This window comes from Topomyia yanbarensis, chromosome 2 (genome assembly GCF_030247195.1).
Source record: "Topomyia yanbarensis strain Yona2022 chromosome 2, ASM3024719v1, whole genome shotgun sequence".
NCBI lineage: Eukaryota > Metazoa > Arthropoda > Insecta > Diptera > Culicidae > Topomyia > Topomyia yanbarensis.
The window spans coordinates 38,917,466-38,933,497 of record NC_080671.1 but is presented as its reverse complement, the minus strand read 5'-3'; the positions used below and the strand labels follow the sequence as shown (position 1 = coordinate 38,933,497).

Sequence of the window (16,032 nt, the reverse complement as noted above, 5' to 3'; positions counted from 1 at the left end):
AGGGCGTCCGCGGAGGCCATGGGGCCTCCATTCCAGGGAAGTCCCATTAAATATTTGTTTACATTTATGAAGCATTCTATCAATTGTTCCAGCATATCATCATCGACATCGTACCCTCTATCAACAACCAGTTTCCTGTTGGCAACATTGATTCGCATAATCACCAAAGACGGACGATCATCAATCATCTTCACACAATCAATCGGCGGTTCAGGCCAGCTGAAGGAAGACATCGGCACTATCGAATCGCACAAAAAACTCTTACCACAACGTATAGTGATAGTAGGACTGTGAATGACACGGAATCGTCGGGTTGTACGGGTACGACTAACGGCACAGTCTACAGCACTACAGTCCAACAAACATCCATCGAAGTCACAGCAGTAAGTTAAGTGGTGGGACCTCACACTCGTTATGTGACTCTCGGATCGATCGGTCTATCTTTTTAGTCCGTGCAAAAAAACATTTAAAGGCACAAATCCCCGACTACATACGAGGAACGTGCCATTTAAGCCAATATATTCTGATTCCTGATTCCTGATTGTGTTTCTGAAAGTTTACCGTTACCCGAGCAGTGAACAGTGAAGCAGTGTCTGGATACCGTTATATACACATGTAAAGTTTCGCTATGATATTACATTTACCACTCTTGTTTATAGTGCCAGCTTGTACTTGCTACCCTATTAGCCCGTGCAAAAATGACTTCCCCTGATGGTGGCTCATTTCAAGATCTGACGGATGTCGAAACAAAATCAGATCCCCGGGACAAGGTTTAACCAAGCTCGACCACTTTCACGGGCCTTTCGTGATCGTCTTCCGACCAAGGACAAAAAATGCTTGAATCTATTGCCGATTTCTCGAGCTCTGACGGAGCGATAATCGGCCTTGATAGTTATATCGAAAATTCGCCCTGATATGCTTTGAGTGGTGGTTAATAGTTTATATCAGGCAATTGACGTTGCTGGCTACGGGCCTTTCATAAAGGAGCACAGAGTATATGTACCAGCTAACCGGGTTTAAATAAGTGAAGTGGTTTCCGAATCGAGCATGAATTGCGCGGATCTGCTGAAACATGGGATTAGCTGTTTTAAAGACCCCATACTTCAGCCAGTGAAAACATTGGAAAGCAAACGTTTGCACTCAGCATCAGTCGCAGCTGACGGGAAGAGGACATACGTGAACTAAATTAGTCTTAGTCGGGTGACCTTCGCCGTTTCTTCCCTACCCGACTACATCCTCTTTGACAAGGTTCGTTGATCTGTTCACCTTTTTGTGATGTGGGTCAAGAACTGCACCAATTGCAAAGAAGTAGGACACACTCAGCCTCCCATTGTAGCAATAAGGCCCGTTGTGGGAAATGAGGTGGAAATCGTATCCTGCGTACAATCAACGCGAGAAGAAACTCAATCGTCCCCTTCAGGGACATTTTAAGCGACCTTTCGAATAATTACTAGAGATAGCTATGCCAGCGAACCCTTTCGAACATCTGTACTAACATTGTTTACTGACGAAGGCGACTGTGATGAACCCCAGAAGGGAACATCTTCTGCTGTGCCAGAAAGTAATAGAAAAAAGAGAAACTTTTCCTCTCATAAGCTTCCCTGTAAAGGCCAAAAGGTGTCTATTAAAGGTCCTCCAAAAATAACTGCTCGAGGAAGTATTGGTGCAATACCGAAGCAAGTAGCTTCCAGTCTCAAAAATCTGAGCTCAGAAAAGAGGCACTCCCTGGGACATCGAAAACCGCAAGTGTTCGCAGTTCAGCCTGAGAAGGTAATTAGCGTTGGCTTAATAAAATTCTCTGATATTGTGGACCGTATTTTTACAGCTTTAAATATTTCTGATCTTATTAAGGACATCCTAATATACTTTTTCGGCGCAGTAGAAACATTCTGGATGCAGTTGACTACAAAATGGCCCCTCCTTTCGACGATTTTATCCTTTGATGGCTGATTCATCGAACGAGATTACGGATCTGATCACTGTTCTACAGTAGAACTGTAGAAGCATTATCCCGAAAATCAATCCATTTAAAAAATTTATATGTGACAACTTTAATATGACCATTATGAACACGGATGAATTGACAAGGATCTCTGCCCTCAGCGCGCTCGAGCGCTTACAACTTATCCTTCTGCTCGACATCGCTGCGGTTAGATTGCATGTGGAAGGTAGTCTCTGATCCCCACGGCAGCGGCCATATGCTAATCGAATTACTATTGCTAATGGTTCAGGGCCACCGAAATAACCAATCAATGTTTCGTAAGAGGAAGAGTATTGGTTCCTGGCTGGCTTGATTCCCGATACCGCGATTCAAGCTCAGATTAAGCACGTGCCAGACGCGAACTCTCGCTGGCGTCCTCCAAACCCATGGTGTGGACAAAGAGTGCTCAGACGTGTACGCGGAGAAGGCCGCCGCATATAAGATCTTCCGGGACGACGGATTATGTGCTAGCTATCGACAGTACGCGATGTTAGAAACGCGAATGAAGAGTTTGATGAAAGCCAAAAAACGTAACTACTGGTACCGGTTCGTTGACGGGATAACGAGAGAAACATCGATGAGCACTCTTTGAGGTACGGCCTGGCGCTTACGGAACTAAGACAGTTCTAACGAGAGCGTGCAATATTCAAACCGTTGAATATTCGATTTCGCCAAGAAGGTTTGTCCGGAATTCGACCCGGCACAGAAGACCTACTGCGCAGCATCCACTCACGATAACGCGAACGAAATACCGTTTACGATAGTGAAGTTCTCAATTGCTCTCTTATCATGTAACAATAAAGCCCCAGGGCCAGACAGAATCAAATTTAACTTGTTTACTGAAACTGCCAGACTCTGCCAAGAGACGCTCGTTGAAATCATTTAACAGATTTGGCTGAATGTCATATTAATAATTAGAGAGAAATAGCCCTGCCTGGTCTATGAAGAATCGACCTCACTGCTACCAACCGACGAGTACGCAGAAAAAATATTTTCCATCCAAGCAACCGCAAGTTTGATCTGCATCATTCGAAAGAGAAAAATCCGTTCGCCATGTCGCTAGATCTGAAATTGGATGAAGACTTTCTGTTCATCCTAAATTTTGCACGCAACAGCATGCACTTGTTCCAGAATCGACCGGAGGATCGTGCCATAATCGAGTCTTGGTTCGAAAAGCTGTGCCTCGAAGTGTATCGAGGAATCGATGCGAAACGGCTCCGTAATCTGTATCTGGTGAAGCTGGTGACATGTATTCAGTCGGGTGCTTTGCTGGAACCGTTTCGGGAGAAACCGCACGGGGTAGGGTTGGATCCCTTACCGCCGGAGATTGTTCCTTCGAACATGGACGAGCCGCCATGGTTGGCTGAATTTGACGCTGCCGCAGCGGAAATGACTCCTGGTACAGCAAAGGATTTTTCCAGCTACGTGTGCTCCAGAGTGCTGGAGAACGGAAGAGGTATCTGTGCGTACGTGGCCGTTTCGGTGGCAGATGAAGGCGAAAAGCCGAAATGGTTCGAGATGGGTTCCGGCAGACCACTTCTGCTTTCGGGCTTTGACGCGGAAATTGATAAGGCCTACGAAAAGATGATTGAGTCCACCGTCGGTACTGCGGTAGACGAAGAACCCGCAGCGTTTATAGAATTAGCCGAGGATGTGATAATAGCCATCCAGGAGGAGGAGAGCGGTCTCACTGGTCCGGACGAGCATCCTGGTTTGGAGAAGTTTATAACGGAGTTCAAAAAGCATGTCCGTGGGAAGCCAATGGAATGGGAACTGCTAAGATACAGCCACAAGAAAAGACGTGCAATGTTGCTGTCATTCCTGCAAAAGAAGTTACAAGATCAGGTTGATGAGATCAAGCTTTATCTTCATTGATTGAGAGTGGTTCTAAATTCAAAATGGTTCGTCAAAAATATATTTTAATTATTACCTTTGATTATAATTTTATTGTCATATACAAAATGGTTTTTCGCTTATTCCATGCACCAGTCCCAATGACTTCAGTTCCTTAGAGACAAGTCCCTCGTTATGTATCAGTCTACTACAAAACAAAATATCAATTTGATCTGTGGTGAAGGTGTATTAATGAGAGTTGCTGGGTCTTAAAAAACCAAGGATTTAGGTTTGTTTTAATTCTTTCTGACATACAAATGGTCGGTGTTAGGTCAGATCGGACTAAGTGACAAAATATTGATTTCGAGAAAAACGGGTTTAAAGTTTGAATCGCAGCATCCTCTACGTTATAATTGGAAATTATTTTTTGCCATAATTCTTGTTCATGGTTACATATTTCAAATCTGGCAAAAGTCGAATGTAGCTGAAGAAATTGTTTATCCAGTGTTATCATTACCTCATTTTTTGATGTTTTGCGACTTAGTCCGGTCTGCCTTAACACCGACCAAATATTGACTAAAAATATATAGGACAATTTTTCAAATCGAATGGCGTTTTCGTTTTTCACAATCCATTACACCGGTGGAATCGGTGATACGCGCATTGAAACTTGGGTGAAAAGTCCATCGAACTCGATGAGCCGCAAAGGATAATCGAAACCTCGAAATCACAATTGACTTGCTGCTGGGCAGTTGCGTATCAGATGATGTGAGATTCCGTAGTCGAATTCACAAAGATCACATCAAAATGACTCAGCGCGCGGAATAGTAGCCATGTGGTAATTAAGTTTGCAGTGGTCAATTATAGCCCTGATCAGCATGCTCTGGCCAATTCGTCTGCCCATTCATTACCAGTACCCAGCAAACCACAAATCGTATATCAAGGTAGACTCATAAATATATCTACAAAAAATCAAAATCGTTTAGTTAGTCAATGTCAGTCTGTAGAAGTAGATTTGATCATTTATTACAAAAACGTGATTTTATAACGACAGTTCGATCAGAATAGCATTGATGTGTAAAGTACATGGTGTTCGATCGGAAATGGTCGTGGGGTACTGACAACTTATATTCATGTAGCTACAAATATTTAAATCATTAAAAATCGTATATTTGCTCACATTTGATCGTATTTTACTTCGATCAATGACGAATTAAAGTCGTTCCTATGAGTGGGAATAGTCAGTAAGCGGCATAATCATATGTACGACTTCGATATACATCAAAATGACTTCAAAAAGTTAGATACGACTTAATATATCACAACATATAAGCAAAACGATTTCGCGAAATTACTTACGACTTATCTCATATATTGGAAATGAGATTGCTGCATATAATGCGAATGTTTATCGGAATAGAGTTTCTCTACTTGAGGGCAATATAGGGTAGACGAGCCCTTATTCATCTCATTAGTCAGGATATCACACTATTTCGTTGATAACTCGACTTAGAGTTATTGGATTGCGCTTAAATAGGTATCATCATCTTTGCTTCGTTCCTAAGAAGCAGTACAGTTAAAAAAATTTCCTGGGAAATGTAAAATACTCGCGTTTGAGCGAAGCGAAAAGTCGAGCACAACGTACCCTTATTCATCCTACCATTTGAGCTAATGCGTTGAATAGAGATAGCAGATACTGCTCTAACTAATGTGTTCAAATGGGTGAGATGAATAGAGGTGCTAAGATGAATTAGGGAGCAGTTACCCTACGTTTACGAAAAATTACCACACTTGTAATTAGGCCATTACAAATCTTTTTTAAAAATTATGTCCAAGTACAAATTTTTTTCTGAAGGGGGGGGGCAAACAAAAAATAAATATTTATTTTAATAAACATTTTTTTTTCTTTTTTCATTTTCTTTCGATTGTTCTCGTGGACGTTTCCGCAGGGTGATTTCGTATAGCGGGGTTGAGCTATTTGTTTTACTAGAAAAATTCAAGCAAACATTACTGAATCAATCAAAAGTTCACATAGGAAAGGGATGCTAAAGTTTTCGTTTTAAATAATTTTCCGAACAGTGCAATTTCTAAATTCCCAATAAAAGCTTGAAAGTTCTCTATGAACTTAATGTAAACATTTAAAAGTACATTAAGGTATTAACTTTTGGTTGCTTGAATAGTTTTCGTTCCGTTGTGGCGGCATAAGGACCGACTGTACACACAAGGCATGAAAATCGGTCAAAGGTTTTTCATATAAGGAAGACTGTGCAATCACTCTGAAACTCGACTTTTTAAGCTACACCCGGAGTGTCGAGTGTCATATTCCACTAGATGCAGTTCGTCGATATCTGAAAATGTCTGTATGTTTTATAGTATGGTTAAATAGCTTCAAAACTGCATTGGCCCTAGGTGGGACTCACTTTTGTGCCTAACCACTACTAACAGTCCTCACTTTTCTTCCTTCCTTTTGTTCCACGAGACTGCATCGAAGCGTTATATCGTGGGGAGGCTGATTCAGTCTTAAGACAAAATGATACATTAGAGCGGTTTAGCTCCGAACATATATCGGGCTAATCGCAGTGGTGAACTTCCGTTAGCCATTTGGCACCCGTTTCTGTGAACCATTTAGTTCCTGTTTTCGCGAGCCATCTCAATTCCTCGTCGGAAGTTCTCCCGATACCGATGCCTGTTGCGCGAGTCATTTAGCTCCCAGTTTTGTCGCAATCTACTCGCATAGTCCATAAATCCTACTCAAAGGGCCAACCAGTACTTGGCGAGGACGGTTCGGCGATACCGGATGGAGCGTAGCTTCTGGTTCGCTGCTTCCGGTTCGTTGAAAACTCGACGACCCACCGCTGGTGCTTCACTCGATCTACTCGATCTTGTCCCTGACGGTGAAACTAGTCTGCTCACATGCTTCGGTCGTGGTGCCCAGTACACTGGCGCCTCAAGCAAAGCTGTGGTTGCTCTCACAGCCTTCTCCTTAACATAATTGTCGTGACTTTAAAAGTTCAAGTCGATGATATATTTTCCGACCGCGCTGTCTTTCGGCTGCTAGTCTTCACCAACTCTGTTTTATGATGGGCAATCGTCTCCGTGTCGAGTGTCTCCTCTTCTAGCGATTGTCCGATTACTTGGAACACCACATCATCCGTGAAGCCGAAAATCGTTATATCTCTGGGAAGGTTCAGCTTCAATACTCCATCGTACACTGCGTTCCACAGTGTCGAGTCGAGGAACGTCAGTTGTAGTTGTGATTCCCCCTTGTCTGTCTCGTAGATCAGTGTTCGGTACTGAAAGTAGCTCTATAATATCCTGCAGAGTTACTCATGCTGTACAGCGAATGGGCGATTGCTTCCCAGCTAGTACTATTGAAGCATTCTTCACGCCTAAGGGAGCACCACGAAATCCTTATCTCTGCTGTCTCCACAGCTCCCACAACCGTTTGGATGGATTTCATTGTAGACCTGCCTATAAGGAAGCCGAATTACATGAGATGCCGTTCTCACGGTCCGCGTACTTCGTTAGCTTGTTCAGGATTACTCCTTCTCTCTAACATTACCAAGGGATATATTGACTACGCTGAAAGATTTCCATGTTGTCCCGGCATCGGAAGCAACATCAGCTTTTGTCGCTTCCAATTATCGGATCGTTTTGAACATATCCGGGCTCTTATGTATCGCTTCACTTTTATGGCTTTCGCCATCTCGATAAGCTGTTTGTTGGTAAATCGATCTTCATCTTTGTGATCATCCTCCTCACTGTACAGCGTAAATAGATTCATGTTGTGGGGGAAAACCTTTCGATGGTGACCTCCATCTTTTCCGGGCACCTTTCAGGTGGTGCAACTGAGCCTTTTATCTTTGTTATGCCAACTTTGTAGATCTCTCCTAAGGAAATTCGCGTTGGCTTTGTGGCAAGGCTTTCTTGTACAGCTTGACTGCTTTGTTGAGAGCGGTTCTTGCAGCTCGCTTCCCTCGAGCTTTCTGACTTCTTTTTTAATTTTAAATATATTTGACACGGCACAATGCGTGAGCACAACTGAGCCGTGGAGCGCACCTTGGGGGTCATTTGGTCCGTCTTCTCTCGCGTTTTCGTTTACGTCCATGTCATCATCGGTACTGCATTCATCTTGCTCATCGTCGGATGTTCTTATTTGTTGTTTGTGCTTACGGGTCGCTATTGTAAATCCTTCATCGGTATAAGATTCCTTATTGGTGGTGTTGGTTGTTGGTTTGGAAACATTTGCTGTAATCGTTGTTACTTCGATGTTGGTAACGGCAGTTGGTTTAGTGGTACTGGGGCCGATCGTTGTTGGGTGTTTGAGAATTTCCGGTCTGCAGCCTTTGGTTTACCAACTGGTTGTGGTTTAACATACGATGATTGTATACCGGCTTTGGTCGTATCAGGTGAAATTTCTTTAGCAGTCTCTGCGCAAGGTTTCCCGTGGTGTAGCGGATGATCATAATATTGACAGGTAGGAATCTGTCCTGGGTGCGTGACTAGTGTTCGTTGAGAATATTCAACACCATGAGGTGATTTGCATGTGAAAGTCAAGTAAGAGGGAATAGGTTTTGTCGGACGCATTCTCACCACACGAACTCCGTTGCGGAGTCTTGGGAAGTAGTTCCTCCAACTATCTTCCTTAACACTATTCACCTCTCCGTATTTTGACAGGATTTGTTTGATAGCGAAGGAACTAGTACGTGGTGCCAGGTCATGTATCTTTATTTCAATGCTGTCAACATCTATATACGTTGGGATACTGTATAAAATGTTATTACATTCGATGATGTGTTTCATGTTGTTCTGGGAGGCGAATGATTCTGATTGACTAATATTTTTTAACATATTCAGTACCGCATGACGTAAATGGTGGAATTGCACCGCATAAAGTACCGCAAGCTACGTTGAACTTCAAGTTCACCTTCAACATTTGCTCCCCTTCATGAATTGATGGTATTACCGGATATTTCGTGTAGTCAACAGCAACACAGTTTGCCTGCATCGTGATATACTTTTGCTTGGCATTATCACTCATTGTTTGTTCACGTATCACACACTAGGCAGAAGGAATCAATTTTTGCCAAGCGTCGCGCGGATAAATTTGATTACTTGCTCTGCTATTGCAGCGGAGCGATTTCTAGCTTCTGAACTGAGCGAGATGAGAAACCGAAGTGATCTCCGACTTCTTCTCCAAGCTCGGAGGCAACTTATACGTAGATCGATAATCGTCGTATTGCACCCGGCGACCGTTTCTCAGTTTCCCATCCCTTGGTATGGTCGCATTACACGCCTTTGTTAGTAGTGCCGTGAACTCGTTCGCATTTAGGTTGAAGAGGATACCCTTAAATTCAAGTTCTTCGACGGACACGTTCCTGTGAAAAATCACTGTTTTCCATCTTCACTCGTTTATATATCTCCTACATATTCATATTCATGTGTAGTTCATAGTCCTGTTATCAATGCTGTACCAAATCGCTTGGTGGTCGCTGTGGATATATCCTCGCACACTTTTCAGTCCATCTTTCCGGTTACTCCAAGGCTACAAAAATTGACATCGATAATGGATTCCCGGTTCTTCCTGCGGTAAGGGCCGATGATACCATTATTTGTAAGATCTATATTTAGCTTTGCTGGAGTATTCTTGATCGCTGATGGCCAGACAAAGTTCTTTTGATTCCAGCGTCTATCTCGAAAATTTCGCATGTTTCTGGTTCTTGGAATATTTCAGAATTAATGTCTCTTCGAGTTCTTGGAAAACGGCTTATTCGATTTTCACAAGCTTAGCCTTAAATGGAAGGTTTAGTAGCAGATTTTGATCTGATCAAGTTCATAAGAATCGCACATATGGCTGCGGATATACGGTATGAATACTACGATCCCATATGAAATTTTTAAATGTCAAAAACCTTTCGGTAAAGCTCATGTATATTGAATATTGAACCACATATAAATCTCCAGGAGTTTGATTTGAATTCAGATTGTTTCCGTATCGAAATTATTTTCGAATGCAACAATCGATTCTGTCTCTATCGACTGTTGCGTTTAAAATGGAATCGATTCAGAAGTCGGTCTGTATTAGCCTTTCCATGAGATCCCGAGCAAAGTCCAACATCAAAATTACAGCAAATAGACAACATATTTTGATATCAAGCATCAAATTGAAATCTTATTAAACTTTTTCAGATATGACATATTTTGATCTCATTTTGATGTGCTTACATTTTTAGAAAAAAATGTTTGTTTCTATTTCATCAAATTGATTACTTATTTTGTTATCAATGAAATATTTCACCATCTCAATGAGTTTTCAATTTGCTTTCACTGATACCATGAATAGTTTTCTGTTTGATGTCATAGTGCAATTTTTCTGCTTTCGATTTTGATCTTTTAACCGTTAAAACGACCAAAATGATAACAACCTGAGCAATCATTCCCTACTACATCACAACATCAAGTTTAGTTCTCAATTTGTTATCAGACTCTGCTCGGGATGTTTGTTTGATAATACACAGATGGGTCCTTCCTTCTGCGACCAGCAAACGTTTCATTTGGTGTTGGACTGGATCGATGATCTCATTTAAACTTCACATTTACCCGAGAATGGTCAAAATAAAAATTATCATGGGATGGTAATTTCTAAAACTACCATAATAGTTTTCAGTTACGAAAAGCAAAACTCTATGGAAGCTATTGTTGTTCTATAAAACGTGACAATTTTTTGAATTCTGGTTAATTTAAAAAAATTATTTGGCCCCTGATTTTTTTCAGCGATTTTGAAGGGGGGGGGGGTGACATAATTTTTAAAAAATATTTGTAATGGCCTTATTAAAGTAGTTCCAAGCCCGCTTTTTACGTATTTTTGTTATGCTGGAGATGATTGATGTGCCCAATTACTGTTTTTAACATTTGATCTTCTTTACCGACGAATCAGAGTTAATAGTATATAGTGTTCGGGAATTGTATACTACTTGCGGATATCGTATATAATCTTATATGCCGATTTTGTGCATTTAGTGTGACTTTTTTGGTGGTATATAAATACGTATTATTCAGTTGCAACTTGGATATACCATCAAGAAGGCTGGCTGGGGATTATTTGCCGAAACGAACTGTGTTGTGATTTCCCCAGTAGACAACTTTATGAGTACGCCAATGGCAACACTTTACCTATTAGCATCAGCAGATGCTCAACCCCGCTAAAGGTTGGACGGGTAGGAAAGCCTTCGGAATCGATCACTGCTGTGTTAATTTTCCCCAGTCGGAGGTGCTTGTTCCTTGAATTAGTTCATGCCTAATACGACACAGATCAACAGAAACAGCAATAGTTCAAACATAGTCTGATTTGTACAGTTGAATACATACAATCCCTCTAATCAAGATTGATATAAGTAGATTTAGAAGGGCCTTTCAGTAATACCAGCCTTGGGGCCCAGCGCAGCTCACGCCGACCCTGCTTACAAACAATTAAGATACTTACCTTGCAATATATCTGGGATGAATTTCGAGAAAACGATTTGCTTGCTCACCATATGTTTGTGAATTTCAAGGCAGCGTACAATTCAGTGAAACGAAACGATTTGAGCAGACAACGCTTCAAGACGGCTTTCCACGAAAGCTGACTGTGTCGTACCGCTGTATGAGTAAAAAATTTAGCTGAAGATTAAACGCGTCGTCATTGTTAAGATTTTCATCCCAGTTTATATCCAACAGCGTGCTAGCGATGCTGTCGTAGTCAGCGTTTTTAAAATCGTAGACGATAGAGCTTGAGACGTCTTCAAAATTCACTTCAGTCAGAGCGGCGCAGCAGTACGGAGCGTAGTCCCGGACACTTACAAAGCAGAAGTTCAATGTACGTCCATTCTCGTTGGTGACATTATTAATTTGCCGAAGAGTTACACTGCTGTAGTGGTTCAAAATACAACTGGCATTGTTAATAAGCGCAGATTTTTCGATATCCAATCGTAGAAAACCATTACTTGCCTGGCACCAGGTCAAGCCAGGTAAGTTGAAGTCGCCCAGTATAACAATATCATCAGACGGGGCGGCGATCGAGGCGACAAAAGAAACAGAGGAAAGATGTACATCGTCCAGGCTAGAATCACGAATTCTGTCAGGTGGAAAATACACAACACACAGGAACAGATTGCGATCGGCAAGTTTCACTTATATCCACACTTGCTCGGAGCTCACCTAACGGTCATCGTTGATCACTCGGACTTTTATACCATGGCGAACGGCAATAAGCATACCACCGCCTGATGTCTTGTGATTGTTGAGGGCATTGCGGTCACATCGGTAGACATCGAATGTTGAACCAAAGACCTGGCGAGACAGAGTACGTCGTAACAGCAAGTCGTGGTCGCGAGCCAATTGCTGTCCGTTGATGAATTTAAGCCACCAACATTCTGGTAGTAAACCTCGATGTTGCTGGTGGACGGATCAGGTACAGCAGAGAGCGAAGCCATGTTGCCGTGTTTTTTTATTATTTTTTTACAATGGAGAAGACGTTTTCGTACTAGCCCAGTACACGTGCTATTAGTAGGTGCCAAGCTACCACACGGGGTGTACTGGGGGCGAGTCGGGCTCGAATGGTGACGCTGCCATTAATACCGACTAAACTCCATTGGGCTCCGCCATCGTTCCCACCAGGGACTACCTCTGGGTATTACTTCTTGGGGGATGGCTGTACTTGATGTACTCATTCACTCTCGCTCACGCGTTCATACGTCCTGTATGAGGCTTACTTGGGTGCTCTCTCTATCGCACCTTGATTCACTCTCAAACACTCCCACATGAGGCTAACTTTTGTGCTCACCTTTTTCGTTCCTTGCGAGGCTGACTTGTGTGCTCACCTTTTTCATTCCTAGCTAGGCTTACTTTTGTGCTCGCCTCTAACATACCGTGTGAGACTGACTTGGATGCTTACCCTTTCACTCCTCTGCCACGCCACAAGGCATCGATAACTAAGTCCCAACATACTACGCTACGACCCTCCCATCTTGGCATGAGGCAGTCCACATATACGCCTATACACTCGCTCTTCTGCCTTGCTTCGGGGTGGCTGGGTTTACCCCTTACGCGGTTGCCAGTCGCTGCGCCAAACCTGCCTCAGCACCATTCACCATTAACTCACTTTTTTGCGCTCGGCCTTTTTCGCTCCAACTAACCAATCACTAGTTAGTCATGCCCATCGTCTGTTGCTCGGTTCGCCAAATTACCTGTAGCCTACAGGCAATCTGGGTGGTAGCAGCCGAGACTGCATTCCACTCCTCCATCGATTGACACATCCGCTGAATAAGGGTATCAGGGGTTGTGTCCCAGCCACAGACTTCAAGCATTGCTCTTCTTTCGACGTCGAACCGATGACATACGAACAGTATGTGTTCGGCTTTTTCGTCTACACCTGGGCAGTCCGGGCAGGCTGGGACCTCCGCGTGCCCGAACCTGTGGAGGTACTGTCGGAAACAGCCATGGCCTGACAGGAATTGTGTCAGATGGAAGTGAACTTCCCCATGGGGTCTTCCCACCCAGCTCGATATGTTAGGTATCAGCCGGTGGGTCCACCTACCTTTCGAGGAGTTATCCCACTCCACTATTTCCACGTAGCTCGCCACCAACCAGTAATCTTCCCGAATGACCAGCCCGACTGGCATCATGCTCGCTATCACGCAGGATGCATCGTGTGATACCGTGCGGTAGGCAGATATCACTCTGAGGCACATCACGCGGTAGGTGCTCTCCAGTTTCTGTAGGTAACTGGTTACCCTCAGTGTTCTTGACCATGACGGGCCGCCGTACCTGAGGATAGATCCGGAGGATCCGGCGGTAATCGGAACTCTTTTCTGACCGGCATAGGTCTCGTATAGCAGTACGTGGTTCTGGAAGTAGCTTTCCAGGATCCAGTACAGACCCACCGGTAGGCTAAGCCGGTGTAACGAGAGCGCGATGGCATCCCAGTTTGCGCTGTTGAATGCGTTCTTCACGTCAAGTGTCACTAACGCACAGTATCGAATGCCTCGCCTTTTTCGTTGGATCGCTATCTCGGCAGTATTTATCTCTGAGTTGAGAGCGTCCACTGTTGGCTTACCCTTCCGAAAGCCAAACTGGTTGCTTGACAGGCCGTCCGTACTTTCTGCGTACGGGGTTAGCCTATTGAGGATGATCCTCTCAAGCAATTTGCCAGTCGTGTCGATCAGACAGATTGGTCTGTAAGCCGATGGGTCGCCAATTTCTGCCTTTTCCATCTATCGGGGAAACGGCACTCGTCAAGGCATCTCTGCATACCTAGCCTGAACATGTTCGGGTTCGCTATGATTGCTGCCTTGAGAGCGCTATTTGGAATTCCATCCGGCCCTGGAGCTTTGTTCATTGCTAGGGAATTAGCCATTGCGAGTAGTTCTTCATTCGTCACCGGAGCCACAATTTCGGCCGTGCCCGCACTGTCTCGTAGTGCAGGTGACCAGGGGCTTGTGGCTCGAGACGGGAAGAGTACTTCGATAATCGTCGCCAACCGGTCCGGACACCGTTCTGGGGGTGAAGATCCCCCTTTGGTCTTGGCCATCACGATTCTGTAGGCGTCACCCCACGGATTCGCGTTGGCACTCTCACACAGGTTGTCGAAACACGCTCTCTTGCTGCTTTTAATGGCCTTGTTAAGGGCCAATTTCGCAGCTCGAAACACTTCACGGCGGTTCTCTCTTGCATGCTCGGTGCGAGCTCTTTGTATCCTACGTCTAGCTCTGAGGCAGGCTGATCGTAGAGCTGCAATCTCGGCACTCCACCAGTATACCGGGCATCTGCCGTTTCTTGGCAGTGTTTTTCTCGGCATAGTGGCGTCGCACGCGCGTGATAGAACAGCTACCAGCGCATCCCCGCTTAGACTGTCGGTGTTGGCCTCCAGTCCCAGGGCCGCGGTGAAAGCTTCGCTGTCAAAGTGATTGGACTTCCACCCGCGTACCTGACAGGGATCTCCCGCCCTCGGATGCTGCACACCATAGTTGATCCTAAAGCGGATTGCTAAATGATCGCTATGGGTGTAGCCTTCGTCTACCCTCCATTCCATGCCTGGAACCAGACTCGGGCTGGCAAATGTTACGTCAATCCATGCCTCCACCCTGTTTCTACGGAATGTGCTAGCGGAGCCATTATTAGCTAGCACAGTATCGAGTTTCGCAAGCGCCTCCATTAGCGCTTGGCCCCTGTTATTTGTACAGCGGCTGCCCCACTCTACTGCCCAAGCGTTAAAGTCTCCCGCTATAACTAACGGTTTCCGGCCCACTAGGTCTGACGAGAGCCTGTCGATCATCTGGTTGAACTGTTCTATGGGCCACCTTGGTGGAGCGTAGCAGCTGCAATAGAACACACCATTGATCTTGGCAATCGCAACACCCTCGGCGGAGGAGTGTATTACCTCTTGAACCGGGAACCGTCCCGTTGTATAGATTGCCACCATCCCAGGCCCGTCCGACACCCATTTGCCCTTGCCGGCAGAGATGTTGTACGGGTCTGATAGGAGGGTGACATCTGTCCGCGACTCCGAGACCGACTGCCACAACAGCTGTTGGGCAGCTGCACAATGGTTAAGATTTATCTGTGTGACGATCACGGCTTCTTCTTATTTGCCTCACCGAAGGGACACGAAGGTCCGCCCATAGCATGATTACGGGCTTGTTTCTTAGCGGTGCAGATAAGGCATTTATGCGCCTTAGTGCAGCCCCACTCCTTAGTCCCCTCCTCGCCGCAGCGACGACATAGTTTGCTCCTGTCTGTACCCTTACATTCGTACGATTTATGGCTGGACTCAAGGCACCGATAGCACCTATCCACTGAAGGCGGCTGGGGTATGCTAATTGGGCATACTGACTAGCCGGTCTTCAGTTTGCTTATCACGGTAAGCTTTTTGGCATCTGCTTTCAGTAGCCTGAGGTAGGCTACTTGGGTGCCGGAGGGTCCCCCTCTCAAGCACACAGAGGCCCGCTGGATTGTCACGTCGCATTGCTCCTTGACGGCTGGGACGACATCGTCTGCGGTAGAGGTGTGCGCCGCGCCTCCGATTTCAGGTAAAAATCGGCGGCGCGCCGGCGTCACGCCGATGTGCTTACTATTTTTACATGTAATCCTCGGCACGGCGCGGCAGCGGCGGCGTGGCGCACACCTCTAGTCTGCGGTCGTGAACTCGTCCAGTTGCTTACACTGGAGGGTGATTTCCGACC

General features: G+C 44.8%; 1 protein-coding gene across 1 annotated transcript; it reads left to right on the top strand.

Moving 5' to 3' along the window:
- Nucleotides 1-3,026: 3,026 nt before the first annotated feature.
- Nucleotides 3,027-3,903, top strand: LOC131683116 (uncharacterized). Its single transcript, XM_058964930.1, has one exon. The coding sequence runs from the start codon at nt 3,035-3,037 to the stop codon at nt 3,854-3,856; it is 822 nt and encodes a 273-aa protein (XP_058820913.1). The 5' UTR covers nt 3,027-3,034; the 3' UTR covers nt 3,857-3,903.
- The last annotated feature ends 12,129 nt before the right edge of the window (nt 3,904-16,032 follow it).